Below are 18,375 nucleotides of genomic sequence, written 5' to 3'. Positions count from 1 at the left end.
TATATATATATATATATATATATATATATATATGTATCTATCTATCATATTTTCTTTATCCATTCATCATTCATCCATCGATGGACATTTGGGCTCTTTCCATACTTTGGCTATTGTTGATAGTGCTGCTATAAACATGGGAGTGCATGTGCCCCTTCGAAACAGCACACCTGTATCCCTTGGATAAATGCCTAGTAGTGAAATTGCTGGGTCATAGGGTAGTTCTATTTTTAGTTTTTTGGGGAACCTCCATACTGTTTTCCAGAGTGGCTGCACCAGCTTGCATTGCCACCAACAGTGCAAAAGAGATCCTCTTTCTCCACATCCTCACCAACACTTGTTGTTGCCTGAGTTGTTAAAGTTAGCCATTCTGACAGATGTGCGGTGGTATCTCATGGTGGTTTTGATTTGTATTTTCCTGATGATGAGTGATGTGGGGCATTTTTTCATGTGTCAGTTGGCCATCTGTATGTCTTCCTTGGAGATATGTCTGTTCATGTCTTCTGCCCATTTCTTCACGGATTATTTGTTTTTTTGGGTGTTGGATTTGATAAGTTCTTTATAGATTTTGGATACTAACCCTTGATCTGATATGTCATTTGCAAATATCTTCTCCCATTCTGTTGGTTGCCTTTTAGTTTTGCTGATTGTTTCCTTCGCTGTGCAGAAGCTTTTTATTTTGATGAGGTCCCAGTAGTTCATTTTTGCTTTTGTTTCCCTTGCCTCCGGAGACGTGTTGAGTAAGAAGTTGCTGCAGCCAAGATGAAAGAGGTTTTTGCCTGCTTTCTTCTCGAGGATTTTGATGGCTTTCTGTCTTACATTGAGGTCTTTCATCCATTTTGAGTTTATTTTTGTGTCTGGTGTAAGGAAGTGGTCCAGGTTCATTCTTCTGCATGTCGCTGGCCAGTTTTCCCAGCACCACTTGCTGAAGAGACTGTCTTTATTCCATTGGATATTCTTTCCTGCTTTGTCAAAGATTAGTTGGCCATATATTCGTGGGTCCATTTCCGGGTTCTCTATTCTGTTCCATTGATCAGAGTGTCTGTTCTTGTGCCAGTACCATACTGTCTTGATGATTACAGCTTTATAATATAGCTTGGGGTCTGGGATTGTGATGTCTCCTGCTTTGGTTTTCTTTTTCAAGATTGCTTTGGCTATTAGGGTCTTTTCTGGTTCCATACAAATTTAGGATTATTTGTTCTAGCTCTGTGAAGAATGCTGGTGTTACTTTGATAGGGATTGCGTTGAATATGTAGATTGCTTTGGGTAGTATCAACATTTTAACAATATTTGTTCTTCCAATCCACGAGCATGAAATGTTTTTCCATTTTTTTTGTATCTTCTTCAATTTCTTTCATAAACTTTCTGTAGTTTTCAGTGTATAGATTTTCTACCTCTTTGGTTAGGTTTATTCCTAGGTATTTTATGGTTTTTTGTGCAACTGTAAATGGGATCGATTCCTTGATTTCTCTTTCTGTCGCTTCATTGTTGGTGTATAGGAATGAAACCGATTTCTGTGTGTTGATTTTATATCCTGCAACTTTGGTGAATTCATGGATCAGTTCTAGCAGTTTTTTTGTGGAATCTTTTGGGTTTTCCATATAGAGTATTGTGTCATCTGCGAAGAGTGAAGGTTTGACCTCCTCCTGGCCGATTTGGATGCCTTTTATTTCTTTGAGTAGTCTGATTGCAGAGGCTAAGACTTCCAATACTATGTTGAATAACAGTGGTGAGAGTGGACATCCCTGTCTTGTTCCTAACCTTAGGGGGAAAGCTCTCAGTTTTTCCCCATTGAGGATGATATTAGTGTTGGGTTGTTCACATATGGCTTTTATGATCTCGAGGTATGATCCTTCTATCCCTACTTTCTTGGGGGTTTTTATCAAAAAAGGATGCTGTATTTTGTCAAATGCTTTCTCTGCATCTATTGAGAGGATCATATGGTTCTTGTCCTTTCTTTTATTGATGTGATGAATCGCGTTAATTGTTTTTCAGATATTAAACCAGCACTGCATCCCAGGTATAAATCCCACTTGGTCATGGTGAATAATTTTTTTAATGTATTGTTGGATCCGGTTGACTAATATCTTGTTGAGGATATTTGCATCCATGTTCATCAGGGAAATTGGTCTGTAGTTCTCCTTTTTAGTGGGGTCTCTGTCTGGTTTTGGAATCAAGGTAATGCTGGCTTCATAGAAAGAGTTTGGAAATTTTCCTTCCACTTCTATTTTTTGGAACAGTTTCAAGAGAATAGGTGCGAACTCTTCCTTACATGTTTGGTAGAATTCCCCTGGAAAGCCATCTGGCCCTGGACTCTTGTTTTTTGGCAGATTACTCGTTTGATTTCCTTACTGGTTATGGGTCTGTTCAAATTTTCTATATCTACCTGTTTCAGCTTTGGTAGTGTATATGTTTCTAGGGATTTGTCCATTTCTTCCAGATTACCATTTTATTGGTATATAATGGCTCTTAATATTCTCTTATTGTTTTTATTTCTGTTGTGTTGGTTGTGATCTCTCCTCTTTCATTCTCGATTTTATTTATTTGGGTCCTTTCCTTTTTCTTTTTGATCAAACTGGCTAGTGGTTTATCAATTTTGTTAATTCTTTCAAAGAACCAGCTTCTGGTTTCATTGATCTGTTCTACTGTTTTTTTGTTTTTTTTTTGGTTTCGATAGCATTAATTTCTGTTCTAATCTTTATTATTTCCTGTCTTCTGCTGTTTTTGGGTTTTATTTGCTGTTCTTTTTCCAGCTCTTTAAGGTGTAAGGTTAGGTTGTGTATCTGAGACCTTTCTTCCTTCTTTAGGAAAACCTGGGTTGCTATATACTTTCCTCTTATGACCGCCTTTGCTACGTCCCAGAGGTTTTGGGTTGTGGTGTTATCATTTTCATTGACTTCGTTATACATTTTAATTTCCTCTTTAACTGCTTGGTTAGCCCATTCATTCTTTAGTAGAATGTTCTTCAGTCTCCAAGTATTTGTTACCTTTCCAAATTTTTTCTTGTGGTTGATCTCGAGTTTCATAGCGTTGTGGTCTGAAAATATGCACGGTATGATCTCGATCTTTTTGTACTTAACTTAGGGCTGATTTGTGTCCCATGATATGATCTTTTCTGGAGAACGTTCCATGTGCACTGGAGAAGAATGTATATTCTGCTGCTTTAGCATGAAATGTTGTGAATATATCTGTTAAGTCCATCTGGTCCAGTGTGTCATTCAAAGCCATTGTTTCCTTGTTGATTTTTTGATTAGATGATCTGTCCATTGCTGTGAGTGGGGTGTTGAAGTCTCCTACTATTATAGTATTACTGTTGATGAGTTTCTTTATGTTTGTCATTAATTGATTTGTATATTTGGGTTCTCCCACATTTGGTGCATAAATGTTTACAATTGTTAGGTCTTCTTGGTCTATGGATCCCTTGATTATGATATAATGCCCTTCTGCATCCCTTGATACAGTCTTTATTTTTAAAGTCTAGATTGTCTGATAAAAGTATGGCTACTCTGGTTTTCTTTTGTTGACGATTGGCATGATAGATGGTTCTCCATCCCCTTATTTTCAATCTGAAGGTGTCTTTAGGTAAAGTGGGTCTCTTGTAAACAGTGTATAAATGGATCTTGTTGTCTTATCCATTCTGTTACCCTATGTCTTTTGATTGGAGCATTGAGCCCATTGACGTTTAGAGTGAGTACTGAAAGATATGAATTTATTGCCATTATGACGCTTGTGAAATTGGAATTTCTGGTGATGTTCTCCGGTCGTTTCTTTTTTTTTTTTTTAAATCTAAAGAAGAGATTTATTTATTTATTTTTTTTTATTTTTTAATATATGAAATTTACTGTCAAATTGGTTTCCATACAACACCCAGTGCTCATCCCAAAAGGTGCCCTCCTCAATACCCATCACCCACCCTGCCCTCCCTCCCACCCCCCATCAACCCTCAGTTTGTTCTCAGTTTTTAACAGTCTCTTATGCTTTGGCTCTCTCCCACTCTAACCTCTTTTTTTTTTTTTTTTTTTCCTTCCCCTCCCCCATGGGTTTCTGTTATGTTTCTCAGGATCCACATAAGAGTGAAACCATATGGTATCTGTCTTTCTCTGTATGGCTTATTTCACTTAGCATCACACTCTCCAGTTCCATCCATGTTGCTACAAAAGGCCATATTTCATTTTTTCTCATTGCCACGTAGTATTCCATTGTGTATATAAACCACAATTTCTTTATCCATTCATCAGTTGATGGACATTTAGGCTCTTTCCATAATTTGGCTATTGTTGAGAGTGCCGCTATAAACATTGGGGTACAGGTGCCCCTATGCATCAGTACTCCTGTATCCCTTGGATAAATTCCTAGCAGTGCTATTGCTGGGTCATAGGGTAGGTCTATTTTTAATTTTCTGAGGAACCTCCACACTGCTTTCCAGAGCGGCTGCACCAATTTGCATTCCCACCAACAGTGCAAGAGGGTTCCTGTTTCTCCACATCCTCTCCAGCATCTATAGTCTCCTGATTTCTTCATTTTGGCCACTCTGACTGGCGTGAGGTGGTATCTGAGTGTGGTTTTGATTTGTATTTCCCTGATAAGGAGCGACGTTGAACATCTTTTCATGTGCCTGTTGGCCATCCGGATGTCTTCTTTAGAGAAGTGTCTATTCATGTTTTCTGCCCATTTCTTCACTGGGTTATTTGTTTTTCGGGTGTGGAGTTTGATGAGCTCTTTATAGATTTTGGATACTAGCCCTTTGTCCGATGTGTCATTTGCAAATATCTTTTCCCATTCCGTTGGTTGCCTTTTAGTTTTGTTGGTTGTTTCCTTTGCTGTGCAGAAGCTTTTTATCTTCATAAGGTCCCAGTAATTCACTTTTGCTTTTAATTCCCTTGCCTTTGGGGATGTGCCGAGTAAGAGATTGCTACGGCTGAGGTCAGAGAGGTCTTTTCCTGCTTTCTCCTCTAAGGTTTTGATGGTTTCCTGTCTCACATTCAGGTCCTTTATCCATTTTGAGTTTATTTTTGTGAATGGTGTGAGAAAGTGGTCTAGTTTCAACCTTCTGCATGTTGCTGTCCAGTTCTCCCAGCACCATTTGTTAAAGAGACTGTCTTTTTTCCATTGGATATTCTTTCCTGCTTTGTCAAAGATGAGTTGGCCATACGTTTGTGGGTCTAGTTCTGGGGTTTCTATTCTATTCCATTGGTCTATGTGTCTGTTTTTATGCCAATACCATGCTGTCTTGATGATGACAGCTTTGTAGTAGAGGCTAAAGTCTGGGATTGTGATGCCTCCTGCTTTGGTCTTCTTCTTCAAAATTACTTTGGCTATTCGGGGCCTTTTGTGGTTCCATATGAATTTTAGGATTGCTTGTTCTAGTTTCGAGAAGAATGCTGGTGCAATTTTGATTGGGATTGCATTGAATGTGTAGATAGCTTTGGGTAGTATTGACATTTTGACAATATTTATTCTTCCAATCCATGAGCAGGGAATGTCTTTCCATTTCTTTATATCTTCTTCAATTACCTGCATAAGCTTTCTATAGTTTTCAGCATACAGATCTTTTACATCTTTGGTTAGATTTATTCCTAGGTATTTTATGCTTCTTGGTGCAATTGTGAATGGGATCAGTTTCTTCATTTGTCTTTCTGTTGCTTCATTGTTAGTGTATAAGAATGCAACTGATTTCTGCACATTGATTTTGTATCCTGCAACTTTGCTGAATTCATGTATCAGTTCTAGCAGACTTTTGGTGGAGTCTATCGGATTTTCCATGTATAATATCATGTCATCTGCAAAAAGCGAAAGCTTGACTTCATCTTTGCCAATTTTGATGCCTTTGATTTCCTTTTGTTGTCTGATTGCTGATGCTAGAACTTCCAGCACTATGTTAAACAACAGCGGTGACAGTGGGCATCCCTGTCGTGTTCCTGATCTCAGGGAAAAAGCTCTCAGTTTTTCCCCGTTGAGGATGATGTTAGCTGTGGGCTTTTCATAAATGGCCTTTATGATCTTTAAGTATGTTCCTTCTATCCCGACTTTCTCAAGGGTTTTTATTAAGAAAGGGTGCTGGATTTTGTCAAAGGCCTTTTCTGCATCGATTGACAGGATCATATGGTTCTTCTCTTTTTTTTTGTTAATGTGATGTATCACGTTGATCGATTTGCGAATGTTGAACCAGCCCTGCATCCCAGGAATGAATCCCACTTGATCATGGTGAATAATTCTTTTTATATGCTGTTGAATTCGATTTGCTAGTATCTTATTAAGAATTTTTGCATCCATATTCATCAGGGATATTGGCCTGTAGTTCTCTTTTTTTACTGGGTCTCTGTCTGGTTTGGGAATCAAAGTAATACTGGCTTCATAGAATGAGTCTGGAAGTTTTCCTTCCCTTTCTATTTCTTGGAATAGCTTGAGAAGGATAGGTATTATCTCTGCTTTAAATGTCTGGTAGAACTCCCCTGGGAAGCCATCTGGTCCTGGACTCTTATTTGTTGGGAGATTTTTGATAACCGATTCAATTTCTTCGCTGGTTATGGGTCTGTTCAAGCTTTCTATTTCCTCCTGATTGAGTTTTGGAAGAGTGTGGGTGTTTAGAAATTTGTCCATTTCTTCCAGGTTGTCCAATTTGCTGGCATATAATTTTTCATAGTATTCCCTGATAATTGTTTGTATCTCTGAGGGATTGGTTGTAATCATTCCATTTTCATTCATGATTTTATCTATTTGGGTCATCTCCCTTTTCTTTTTGAGAAGCCTGGCTAGAGGTTTGTCAATTTTGTTTATTTTTTCAAAAAACCAACTCTTGGTTTCGTTGATCTGCTCTACAGTTTTTTTAGATTCTATATTGTTTATTTCTGCTCTGATCTTTATTATTTCTCTTCTTCTGCTGGGTTTAGGCTGCCTTTGCTGTTCTGCTTCTATTTCCTTTAGGTGTGCTGTTAGGTTTTGTATTTGGGATTTTTCTTGTTTCTTGAGATAGGCCTGGATTGCAATGTATTTTCCTCTCAGGACTGCCTTCGCTGCATCCCAAAGCGTTTGGATTGTTGTATTTTCATTTTCGTTTGTTTCCATATATGTTTTAATTTCTTCTCTAATTGCCTGGTTGACCCACTCATTCGTTAGTAGGGTGTTCTTTAACCTCCATGCTTTTGGAGGTTTTCCAGACTTTTTCCTGTGGTTGATTTCAAGCTTCATAGCATTGTGGTCTGAAAGTATGCATGGTATAATTTCAATTCTTGTAAACTTATGAAGGGCTGTTTTGTGACCCAGTATATGATCTATCTTGGAGAATGTTCCATGTGCACTCGAGAAGAAAGTATATTCTGTTGCTTTGGGATGCAGAGTTCTAAATATATCTGTCAAGTCCATCTGATCCAATGTATCATTCAGGGCCCTTGTTTCTTTATTGACTGTGTGTCTAGATGATCTATCCATTTCTGTAAGTGGGGTGTTAAAGTCCCCTGCAATGACCACATTCTTATCAATAAGGTTGCTTATGTTTATGAGTAATTGTTTTATATATCTGGGGGCTCGGGTATTTGGCGCATAGACATTTATAATAGTTAGCTCTTCCTGGTGGATAGACCCTGTGATTATTATATAATGCCCTTCTTCATCTCTTGTTACAGCCTTTAATTTAAAGTCTAGTTTGTCTGATATAAGTATGGCTACTCCAGCTTTCTTTTGGCTTCCAGGAGCATGATAGATAGTTCTCCATCCCCTCACTCTCAATCTAAAGGTGTCCTCAGATCTAAAATGAGTCTCTTGTAGACAGCAAATAGATGGGTCTTGTTTTTTTATCCATTCTGATACCCTATGTCTTTTAGTTGGCGCATTTAATCCGTTTACATTCAGTGTTATTATAGAAAGATATGGGTTTAGAGTCATTGTGATGTCTGTATGTTTTATGCTTGTAGTGATGTCTCTGGTACTTTGTCTCACAGGATCCCCCTTAGGATCTCTTGTAGGGCTGGTTTCGTGGTGACAAATTCCTTCAGTTTTTGTTTGTTTGGGAAGACCTTTATCTCTCCTTCTATTCTAAATGACAGACTTGCTGGATAAAGGATTCTCGGCTGCATATTTTTTCTGTTTAGCACACTGTAGATATCGTGCCAAGCCTTTCTGGCCTGCCAAGTTTCAAAGGAGAGATCAGTCACGAGTCTTATAGGTCTCCCTTTATATGTGAGGGCACGTTTATCCCTTGCTGCTTTCAGAATTTTCTCTTTATCCTTGTATTTTGCCAGTTTCACTATGATATGTCGTGCAGAAGATCGATTCAAGTTACGTCTGAAGGGAGTTCTCTGTGCCTCTTGGATTTCAATGCCTTTTTCCTTCCCCAGTTCGGGGAAGTTCTCAGCTATAATTTGTTCAAGTACCCCTTCAGCACCTTTCCCTCTCTCTTCCTCCTCTGGGATACCAATTATGCATATATTATTTTTTTTTAGTGTATCACTTAGTTCTCTAATTTTCCCCTCATACTCCTGGATTTTTTTATCTCTCTTTCTTTCAGCTTCCTCTTTTTCCATAACTTTATCTTCTAGTTCACCTATTCTCTCCTCTGCCTCTTCAAGCCGAGCCATTGTGGTTTCCATTTTGTTTTGCATTTCGTTTAAAGCGTTTTTCAACTCCTCGTGACTGTTCGTTAGTCCCTCGATCTTTATGGCAAGAGATTCTCTGCTGTCCTGTATACTGTTTTCAAGCCCAGCGATTAATTTTATGACTATTATTCTAAATTCACTTTCTGTTATATTATTTAAATCCTTTTTGATCAGTTCATTAGCTGTTGTTATTTCCTGGAGATTCTTCTGAGGGGAATTCTTCCGTTTGGTCATTTTGGAGAGTCTCTGGAGTCGTGAGGACCTGCAGTGCACTTCCCCTGTGCTGTGGTGTATAACTGGAGTTAGTGGGCGGGGCCGCAGTCCGACCCGATGTCTGCCCCCAGCCCACTGCTGGGGCCACAGTCAGACTGGTGTGTGCCTTCTCTTCCCCTCTCCTAGGGGCGGGATTCACTGTGGGGTGGCGTGTTCCGTCTGGGCTACTTGCACACTGCCAGGCTTGTGTTGCTGGGGATCTGGCGTATTAGCTGGGGTGGGTAGGCAAGGTGCACGGGGGCTGGAGGGGCAGGCTTAGCTCGCTTCTCCTTAGGTGATCCACTTCAGGAGGAGCCCTGTGGCAGCGGGAGGGAGTCAGATCCGCTGCCGGAGGTTTGGCTCCGCAGAAGCACAGAGTTGGGTGTTTGCGCGGAGCGAGCAAGTTCCCTGGCAGGAACTGGTTCCCTTTGGGATTTTGGTTGGGGGATGGGCGGGGGAGATGGCACTGGCGCCTTTGTTCCCCGCCAAGCTGAGCTCTGCCGTCCGGGGGCTCAGCAGCTCTCCCTCCCTTTGTCCTCCAGCCTTCCCGCTTTCCGAGCAGAGCTGATAACTTATGACCTCCCAGACGCTAAGTCGCGCTTGCTGTCGGAACACAGTCCGTCCGGCCCCTCCGCTTTTGCCAGCCAGACTCGGGGGCTCTGCTTGGCCGGCGAGCCGCCCCTCCGCCCCGGCTCCCTCCCGCCAGTCCGTGGAGCGTGCACCGCCTCGCCGCCCTTCCTACCCTCTTCCGTGGGCCTCTAGTCTGCGCTTGACTCCTGAGACTCCCTTCTGCTAATCCTCTGGCGGTTTTCTGGGTTCTTTAGGCAGGTGTAGGTGGAATCTAAGTGATCGGCCGGACGCGCTGTGAGCCCCGCGTCCTCCTACGCCACCATCCTAAAGAAGAGATTTCTCTCCGGTCGTTTCTAATCTTTTGTTGCTTTTGGTGTATATGTGTGTGTATATATATATATATATATATATTATATATATATATTTTCATCTCTTCTCCCCTCAGAAAGTCCCCCATAAAATTTCTTGCAGGGCTGGTTTAGTGGTCACAAACTCCTTTAATTTTTGTTTGTCTGGGAAACCTTTCATCTTTCCTTCTATTTTGAATGGCAGCCTTGCTGGATAAAGAATTCATGGCTGCATATTTTTCTGATTCAACACACTGAATATATCCCACCACTCCCTTCTGGCCTGCCAAGTTTCTGTGCTGCAAACCTGATCTGTCTTCCCTTGTAGGTTAGGGACTTTTTTTCCCTTGCTGCTTTCATAATTCTCTCCTTGCCTGAGTATTTTGTGAATTTGAGTATGATATGCCTTGTTGATGGTCGGTTTTTGTTGAACCTAATGTGGGTCCTCTGTGCTTCCTGGATTTTGATATCTGTGTCTTTCCCCAGGTTAGGAAAGTTTTCCGCTATCATTTGCTCACATAACCCCTCTATCCCTGTTTCTCTCTCTTCTTCTTCTGGGACCCCTATGATTCTTACGTTGTTCCTTTTTAACGAGTCATTGATTTCTCTAATTCTCAAATCGTGCTCTTTTGCCTTAATCTCCCTCTGTTTTTCTGCTTCCTTATTCTCTATAAGTTTGTCCTCTATATCGCTGATTCTCTGTTCTGCCTCGTCCATCCTTGCTGCTGCTGCATCCATCCATGATTGCAGCTCAGTTATAGCATTTTTAATTTCATTCTGGCTATTTTTTACTTCTTTTATCTCTGCAGAAAGGGATTCTAATGTATTTTCGACTCCAGCTAGTATTCTTATTATCGTGATTCTAGATTCTGGTTCAGACATCTTGCTTGTATCTGTGTTGGTTAAATCCCTGGCTGTCGTTTCTTCGTGCTCTTTTTTGGGGGGTGAATTCCTTTGTTTTGTCATTTTGAAGGGAGAAAAGGAATTAATGAGGTAGAAAAATTGAAATAAATTAAAATTAAATATTGAAATTAAAAATTAAAAACACACACACGCAAAAATCGAATAGATGATGCTAGATCCTAGGTGTGTTTTGGTTGGGGTTTGGAAGTGGTTTGACAGATTAGAGAAAAAAAGAGGGGGAAGGAAATTGTTTGAGAATTTGAAAAAAATAAATACACTGAAGTAGACTAAAATGAGATGATGGGGGTAAAGTAGAATTTGAAAAAATATACACAAAAGTAAAGAATGTAGTAGAAAAAATTAACGAAAAATATTTTTAATAAAAATTAAAAATAAATATGAATTTTTTCATTTTCTGTATTTAAGAAAAAAGAAAAGAAATGAAAAAGAGAAAAAAGATAAAAAAAGAAAAGAAAAAAAATCATTTGAAAATTTGAAAAAGTGAATACACTGTAGTAGACCAAAATAAAGTGATGGAAGTAAAATAGAATTTGAAAAAACTTACCTAATAGCAAAAAATATAGTAATAAAAATTAAATAAAAATATTTTTAATAGAAATTGAAAGTAAAAATGAAGTTTTTCTCTTTCTGCATTCAAGAAAAGGAAAGAAATGAAAAAGAGGAAAAAAGAAAAAGAAAGAAAAAAAAGGAAATTGTTTGGGAATTTGAAAAGGTGAGTACACTGAAGTAGACTAAAATAAAATGATGGAAATAAAGTAGAATTTGAAAAAATTTACACAAAAGTAAAAAGTATAGTAACCAAAATTAAAGAAAGATATTTTTAATAAAAATTGAAAATAGAAATGAATTTTTTCTCTTTCTGTATTCAAGAAAAAGAAAAGAATTGTAAAAGAGAAAAAGGAAAAAAAAAAGAAAGAAAATTGAATAGATGAACCTGCTCACAGATTGAAGTAGGACTAAAATTGCTTCGTTTGCCCCTAGAAGCCAATGTAGCTCTTTATAGTCCATAAATTAAGTAGGCAGTGAGGCTTGTGTTCTTGAAGAGTGATGTTGGCCCAGTTGAGTGGGGCTTAGTGTAACAGCTCCGCTCTCCACTAGATGGCGCTGCTAGCCTACTGGGGTGGATTGTTGCGAGGCTGGTAGGTGCATATGTGCATGCGAGGGAGCAGTGAAAATGGCGCCACCAGCTACGCAGTCTGTTCTCCCGGATCAGCAATCGCGCACCCGCCCTCCGTCTTCAGCTCTCGTCCACTCCCCAGTTCTTCACTCTCTGTGACCAGTCCCCAGGCGGCATCTGTCTCCCAAGCCTTGTCTCAGATGCGGCCATTTTCCCTGGCCCCCTACTTCTGAGGGATTGAGGCTTTGACCCGTTCCGCCCCGCTGCAGGAGGGTCTCACCGAGCAATGGCCAAATGAGCAATGGCCAAATATCGGCTGTACACAGGTACGCCCACTGGACTCTGTTGTTGCCAGTGCCCCGAGACTGCAGCCAGGTGCCAGCCCATCCCAGAAGATGTTTGTGAGACTGTGTAGCAGCAGCATCTCAGGGATTATGGAAAATCACAACACACATCTGGCACCAGGCTTCACCCTTAACAACCTTGCCCCAGCACCAGTGAATGTGGCCACCTTCTGGGGTCTTCTGGGACCAGGTGGCTTCAACAGTCTCTACCAAATGTCCTTCCAGCAGTGGAACTGCTTTTCCCTGTGTGCCCCGAGAACCTCCCGGACCCCACTTGTTCCTGGGGATTCACCCTTCCCACCAGAGCACCTCCAGGTATGGAGCTGCGGAGTTGCAGCCTTTGCGCTCCCCTTGTTACAGTCTTAATGGAATTTAAACCCTCTCCTTTCTGCTTTCTCCCTTTTTAGTTTAGTCCCTGTGGCTGTTTCCAGTTTTCCACTTTCTCTCCCGTTGCTTTTGGGGAAGGGTGATTTTCCCATATTCTCCCCGCCTCCCCGTCTCTGTCCTCTCTCCGCCCACAAAAGCAGTTCCCTACCTTTCAGGTTTTCTTGCTCCCCAAGTTCAGCTCTCCACGCCGCGTACCTGCTGAATTCTGTGGTTCAGGATGTGCAGATTGTTGTGTTGATCCTCCAATCAGTTTTCTAGGTGTGTAGGATGGTTCAGTGTTGATCTGGTTGTATTTCATGGATGCGAGACACACAGAAAGCTTCCATGCTGTTCTGCCATCTTGGCTCCTCCTGAGCATTCTTTTACAAGGTTTTTTTTTTTTTTTTTTGGACATATATTCCCTTCTCTTAAATAAATACTTAGGAGTGGAATTTGTTCATAGGCTCTATGCATGTTTACTTTTTAAAGAAATTTCCAAAGTGTTCTCCAAAGTGGTTGTGCCATTTTAACACAAAGCAGTCTTAGGCTTTTCTTGTGTTGAAACAGAAATTGTGAGGACAGAGAGGCATCCAGTCTGGTTACTTTTATGCTATTAGAACTCAAGAGGATATTTTCTATACTATTTAGAGAAACAAAAAAATTAAGCAAGTAGAATTTCAACAAGAAATGGATGTTATTATTTATACATGTTATTCTTTCCCTTTGCAAATATATATATATATGTACACACACACACACACACACACACACACACACACACACACACACATATGATCTCTGAAAAGTTGCAGAGACCCTGCCAGTTTAAGAACAAGAGTCAATAATAGTCTTTTGCTCACTTCTGCTTCCAATGAGAAGAAAAAACCAGGGGGCTCAGAACCTGTAAAGGGAGTTTGTTCTTGAGTCTCCTTTAATATGGAAAGAATGGAGAACAAAGGCACTAAGTACTGAACTGAATTTGAGGAGAGGGAGAACTCTGTGGTATTTCTTTGTTCAGTGCTTATATGTGTGTGTTCACGTTGCACCTATTTCTTTCCTGTAGTCTTTTCAAGCATTGAGCATTACATCTTAAATTTTCCACTTTGTCTTTTAGGCCAAAGAAGCCCTAGAAAATACTGAAGTTCCCGTTGGCTGTCTCATGGTCTACAACAATGAAGTTGTGGGGAAGGGACGAAATGAAGTTAATCAAACCAAAAACGTATGTCAATTGAATAGTATAATTGCAAACATCCAGGTAAAGGTAGGAGTGCCCTGAACTTCATCACAGTTGGTGAGAAGATGGGTCTGTGTAGAGACTTGTAGGTATCAACGGAAGGGTAGTTTCTCTTAACATTTCTTTTTTTGAATGCCTTTTTTTTCTGATTATGAAAGTAATACATGTTGGTTTTTTAAAATTTGGAAAATTCAGAAAAACTTAATGGAGCAGTAGAATCTTTGCAGTTAATTTTCTATGTCATGGAGTTCACTCAAGTAAACACTTGAATGAACCTCAAGAGGGGCTTTTATTACATTGGAGCTTCAATACTAAAGAAATGACTCTAATCTCCATCTTAAGCAAATCTAATATATGGAAATTCCACTTTACAAAACATATCAATTTAACTCGTATCACATTTTTTAGTACCTTGAAATAATGTATTCCTCCTGGTAAATTAAACAATCACCTTCAGTTTATATCTTTGGAGGTATAAAAGGACTGTATAAAGGAAACTGTGTATTAGAGAATTCATGGGATAAAGTCTACCACCTGATGTCTCTAAACCTACATGTACACTTTAATAGCTTGTGTGCCTTTATATTATTGTGCTTAGGTTGAGGAGTTCATGAATTGAGGCAATACTTCTTGATATCACAACAGTGTGTCATAATTTTATGATTAAAACAAAAAAAATTTTAAATGTTTTTATTTATTTTTGAGAGAGAGAGAAACAGAGCCTGAGCAGGGGAGGGGCAGAGAGAGAGGGAGACACAGAATCTGAAGCAGGCTCCAGGCTCTGAGCTGTCAGCACAGAGCCTGATGCGGGGCTTGAACTCACGAGCTGTGAGATCATGAGCTGTGAGATCATGAGCTGTGAGATCATGACCCGAGCCTAAGTCGGACACTTAACCGACTGAGCCACCCAGGCGCCCCTGTCATAATTTTATGACGACAAGAAGTACTAGCTGGACTCATGGACAGGTTATAACCATAACATCACTCACACAGACTTTGATCTTATTATTTGATCTTGGGAGTTAGAGAACAAGCTGATGTTGGTAATGGTGCTGTGGGAAATTTAAAGTTTATCCATCATATCTATAAAAAAAAAAATAAAACAAAAAAGAGCACATGCAAACTAGGAACCCAGATTCATCAAAGCAATTATTATGTGGCTATCAAAACATTTGTGAGAGAAGTAATAAGCATAATGTAGCAATTAGTGAATATACAGATACTTGTCTGGGAGTAGAATTCTGTATTTTAAATGATTGTCCTATCTCCCTAATTACATTTTGTGCTTCAGTATGGTATCTTTACATGAGAACTTTGAATGCCCTAACATCATCCATCTATCCCTCCGATGACCTGGGTTTCTTCTGTATCTTGAAATTAGCCTGCATTTATCTTGGTATTCGGTGTCCTATAGAAGATTACCCTATAAAGCAGCATAGAAAAACTCTTGACCCCCAATGAGGAGACCCGAGTCCTACTTTTGGCTCTGATACTACCACCACGCCTTTCACTGCCATCACCTCTTCCAGCGGTGTGTTTTCTACTTGTCCTGACTTAGCTTCTGGCTCCGCACACTAACAGAGAGGTTGATTGCAGTGATTCAGTTTAATGGTTACTTACAGAGAATTCTGGGGAGACTTGATTCAGTAATTCTGAATTTGAGTTAAAAAAAAATTTTTTTTTAATGTTTATTTATTTTTGACAGAGAGAGAGAGAGACAGAGCATGAGTGGGGGAGGGGCAGAGAGAGAGGGAGACACAGAATCCGAAGCAGGTTCCAGGCTCTGAGCTGTCAGCACAGAGCCCGACACGGGGCTCGAACTCACAAACCGTGAGATCATGACCTGAGCCGAAGTCGGGCGCTCAACCGACTGAGCCACCCAGGCACCCCTGAATTTGATTTTTGGAAAAGCACTGGAGTTGGGGAAACTTTTTAAGCTCCCCAGTTAGGTCTGGTATGCAGGCAGGTTTGGGAACCAGTTCTCTAAAATACCTTACACTCTGAGTTCATAATTCTGGACCAGCATAGCTTCCACCTGCGTCCAGCTTCCACGGCACCTTGGGCCACTGTGCCACCATTTTCCACACCCTACTCTGTGTCACAGGTTAGCAACTGTTTGCCTCACCAGATTTTATACTTGTTGAGGACAGACTCTTTAACCTCACATAGGATTTAGCACAATGACTTGTTCTTAGCAATCAGCGTAAATTTATTGACAAGTGTGATCATCTTGAATGTTATTAACAATTACTGCATAGCAGAGTACATATATAGCGTGCAACATCTGCTTCATGTAATTCAGTGTTTTATGAGGTTTACATGCCAGCATACATTGTTTTACACATGGTGGACCCAAGGCTTAGAGAAGTTATGTAACTTGCCCAAGGCCACATAATGAGTGAGGCCACAGTCAGGATTCAGAGTTAAGTATGGGTATTTCCAAATGCTGTGTGATTTCCCCTGCATTCTCCTACCACCCATGAGGTATCCAAGACTCATACCAAATCTCTGGTTTTCTCTAAAGTCTGCCAGAATATTAAATCTCATCCCAAAGAAAATAGAAGTGATGACATTCCAGTAAACTAAATATGGATTCGCTTAGAGTTAGGTGAGGGGTGGCCTTTAAAATATCTGAAATTGGAGCACGTGCTTGTGAAGACTTCAGGCTTCCCCTAGAGTATTCACAAACCCTGGACTCTTTTTTTGTTTTGTTTTGTTTTGAGACTTCTATTCTCCGTGGCATTTAATTGAAAGAGCGTCCCCTGAAGTTCTTAGGTACTTAAATAAAAATATAGCATAAATCACATGGCATCTCAAATTCGCTGTCTTGCATTGGTGAAGCTATGGTACTTGAACCGGGGAATACATTGTCAACTGCTAAGAGTGTCCCTGAAACCCTTACTCATTAAAACATTGGCAGAAACATTAGGCCCATTTTGGGTACTTATTTTTGAGTGTTTGTAAAACACAGTTACGTGTTGATGCAAGCACCTCTCTTTTTCCAGGCTACTCGACATGCAGAAATGGTGGCCATCGATCAGGCCCTGGACTGGTGCCACCAAAGTGGCAAGAGTCCTTCTGAAGTATTTGAACACACCGTGCTGTATGTCACTGTGGAGCCGTGTATTATGTGTGCAGCTGCTCTCCGCCTGATGAGTATCCTTTGACTTTGTGAGTTCATGTCTTGGGCCCTTCCTATAAACTTGAAAATGGCCGGACACATAACCTGCTTTCTAATATGTGAAGGCAGACTTATGAAACAAGTTATAAAATATTGTGCCCCTTGGCCAAAAAATATTTAGGAAAGATTTTTAAATAACAAAATTACTTCATTCTATGTCAATAGACGTAAAACTGTTAACCAAATGAACTAGAGAAAGAAACTAAGAGCTAACAAACTGCTGTGGGAGGATAAATCACAAATTAAAGTAGATTATAGAACTGTGTGCAGAGAAAGATCTGAAGAATATGCACCTTTGGATAATAGATTATAGGTGATTTAAATTTTTTCTTTCTGTTTATATGTTTTTGTTTATTTTTGCCATGAGTACCTGTTACAATGTATGAAAAGTATTAAGTCAGAGTAAATACCAGGTAAAAAAACACATCACTTACGATAATATAATTATAAATAAATGGGGAATGAAAAACTCTTTGAATTGTGTCTTTCATAGTAAGCAACACAAATACTGAGTGTAGCAAGTTTGTCTCTAAGATCTTTAAAAAATTATTTGCTAGTTCAAAAACTTAATTTCATACATGCACATTTTTATGTACTTACTTTGCTATGTATGTGTGAAAAAATTCATCACTTTAAAAATAACAGAGGGTTTTGAGTATGATAACATGTATGTACAGTCTTTACTTTGTAAAAGGGGAGTTAGAGTCAACTTAGCCCCTCTCCCCAACCTGCCTTATGTCGCGGCTCAGCCTTAGTCTGTTTTATATTGGGGCACATGTTGTATTTTATTTGGGGAAAGAATAGGGGACAATCCTATTTTTATGTATTTATTTATTTTTATTATTATTTTTAAAAATTTTTAACATTTATTAGTTTTTGAGAGACAGAGAGAGCAGAGCATGAGTGGGGGAGGGGCAGAGAGAGAGGGAGACACAGAATCCGAAGCAGGCTCCAGGCTCCGAGCTGTCAGCACAGAGCCTGATGTGGGGCCGGAACTCACGGACTGTGAGATCATGACCTGAGCCGAAGTCGGATGCTCAACTGACTGAGCCACCCAGGTGCCACCAACAATCCTATTTTTAAAAGGTGCAAATCCCTGGATTAAATTCCTACTTCCTTTCTGGCTCCAGTTCCCTAATGATTCACAGAAAGTAGGTTAAGAAAGACTAGAGAGAATACCAAACTGTGAATGTTTAGTAGCCATGTATTCGGTTTTTATGATTTGCAGTTGTGAGATGTTAGTTTCTAAATCCTTTAGACCTCCTTCTTTTGTGTAACTGGATTGTCTGATTTTTTTTTTTTTTAATTTTTTTTTTTTTTCAACGTTTATTTATTTTTGGGACAGAGAGAGACAGAGCATGAACGGGGGAGGGACAGAGAGAGGGAGACACAGAATCGGAAACAGGCTCCAGGCTCTGAGCCATCAGCCCAGAGCCTGACGCGGGGCTC

At 39.9% G+C, this 18,375-nt stretch overlaps 1 protein-coding gene across 4 annotated transcripts in view; it reads left to right on the top strand.

Moving 5' to 3' along the window:
- ADAT2 (adenosine deaminase tRNA specific 2) overlaps nucleotides 1–18,375 on the top strand; it is a 54,495-nt gene that overhangs the window by 11,272 nt on the left and 24,848 nt on the right. For all 4 annotated transcript variants that reach the window (XR_006202856.1, XM_042939979.1, XM_042939981.1 and 1 more), the window contains exons 2-3: nucleotides 13,626–13,730; nucleotides 16,751–16,901. Coding sequence is in view for 3 of the 4 variants with exons in the window: in XM_042939979.1 (XP_042795913.1) it covers nucleotides 13,626–13,730; nucleotides 16,751–16,901 (256 nt within the window). In the remaining variant the exon portion in view is untranslated. The remainder of the gene's footprint in view (nucleotides 1–13,625; nucleotides 13,731–16,750; nucleotides 16,902–18,375) is intronic.

Source organism: Panthera leo, chromosome B2 (genome assembly GCF_018350215.1).
Source record: "Panthera leo isolate Ple1 chromosome B2, P.leo_Ple1_pat1.1, whole genome shotgun sequence".
NCBI lineage: Eukaryota > Metazoa > Chordata > Mammalia > Carnivora > Felidae > Panthera > Panthera leo.
The sequence above is the reverse complement of the archived record's forward strand: the minus strand, read 5'-3'. Positions and strand labels throughout refer to the sequence as shown.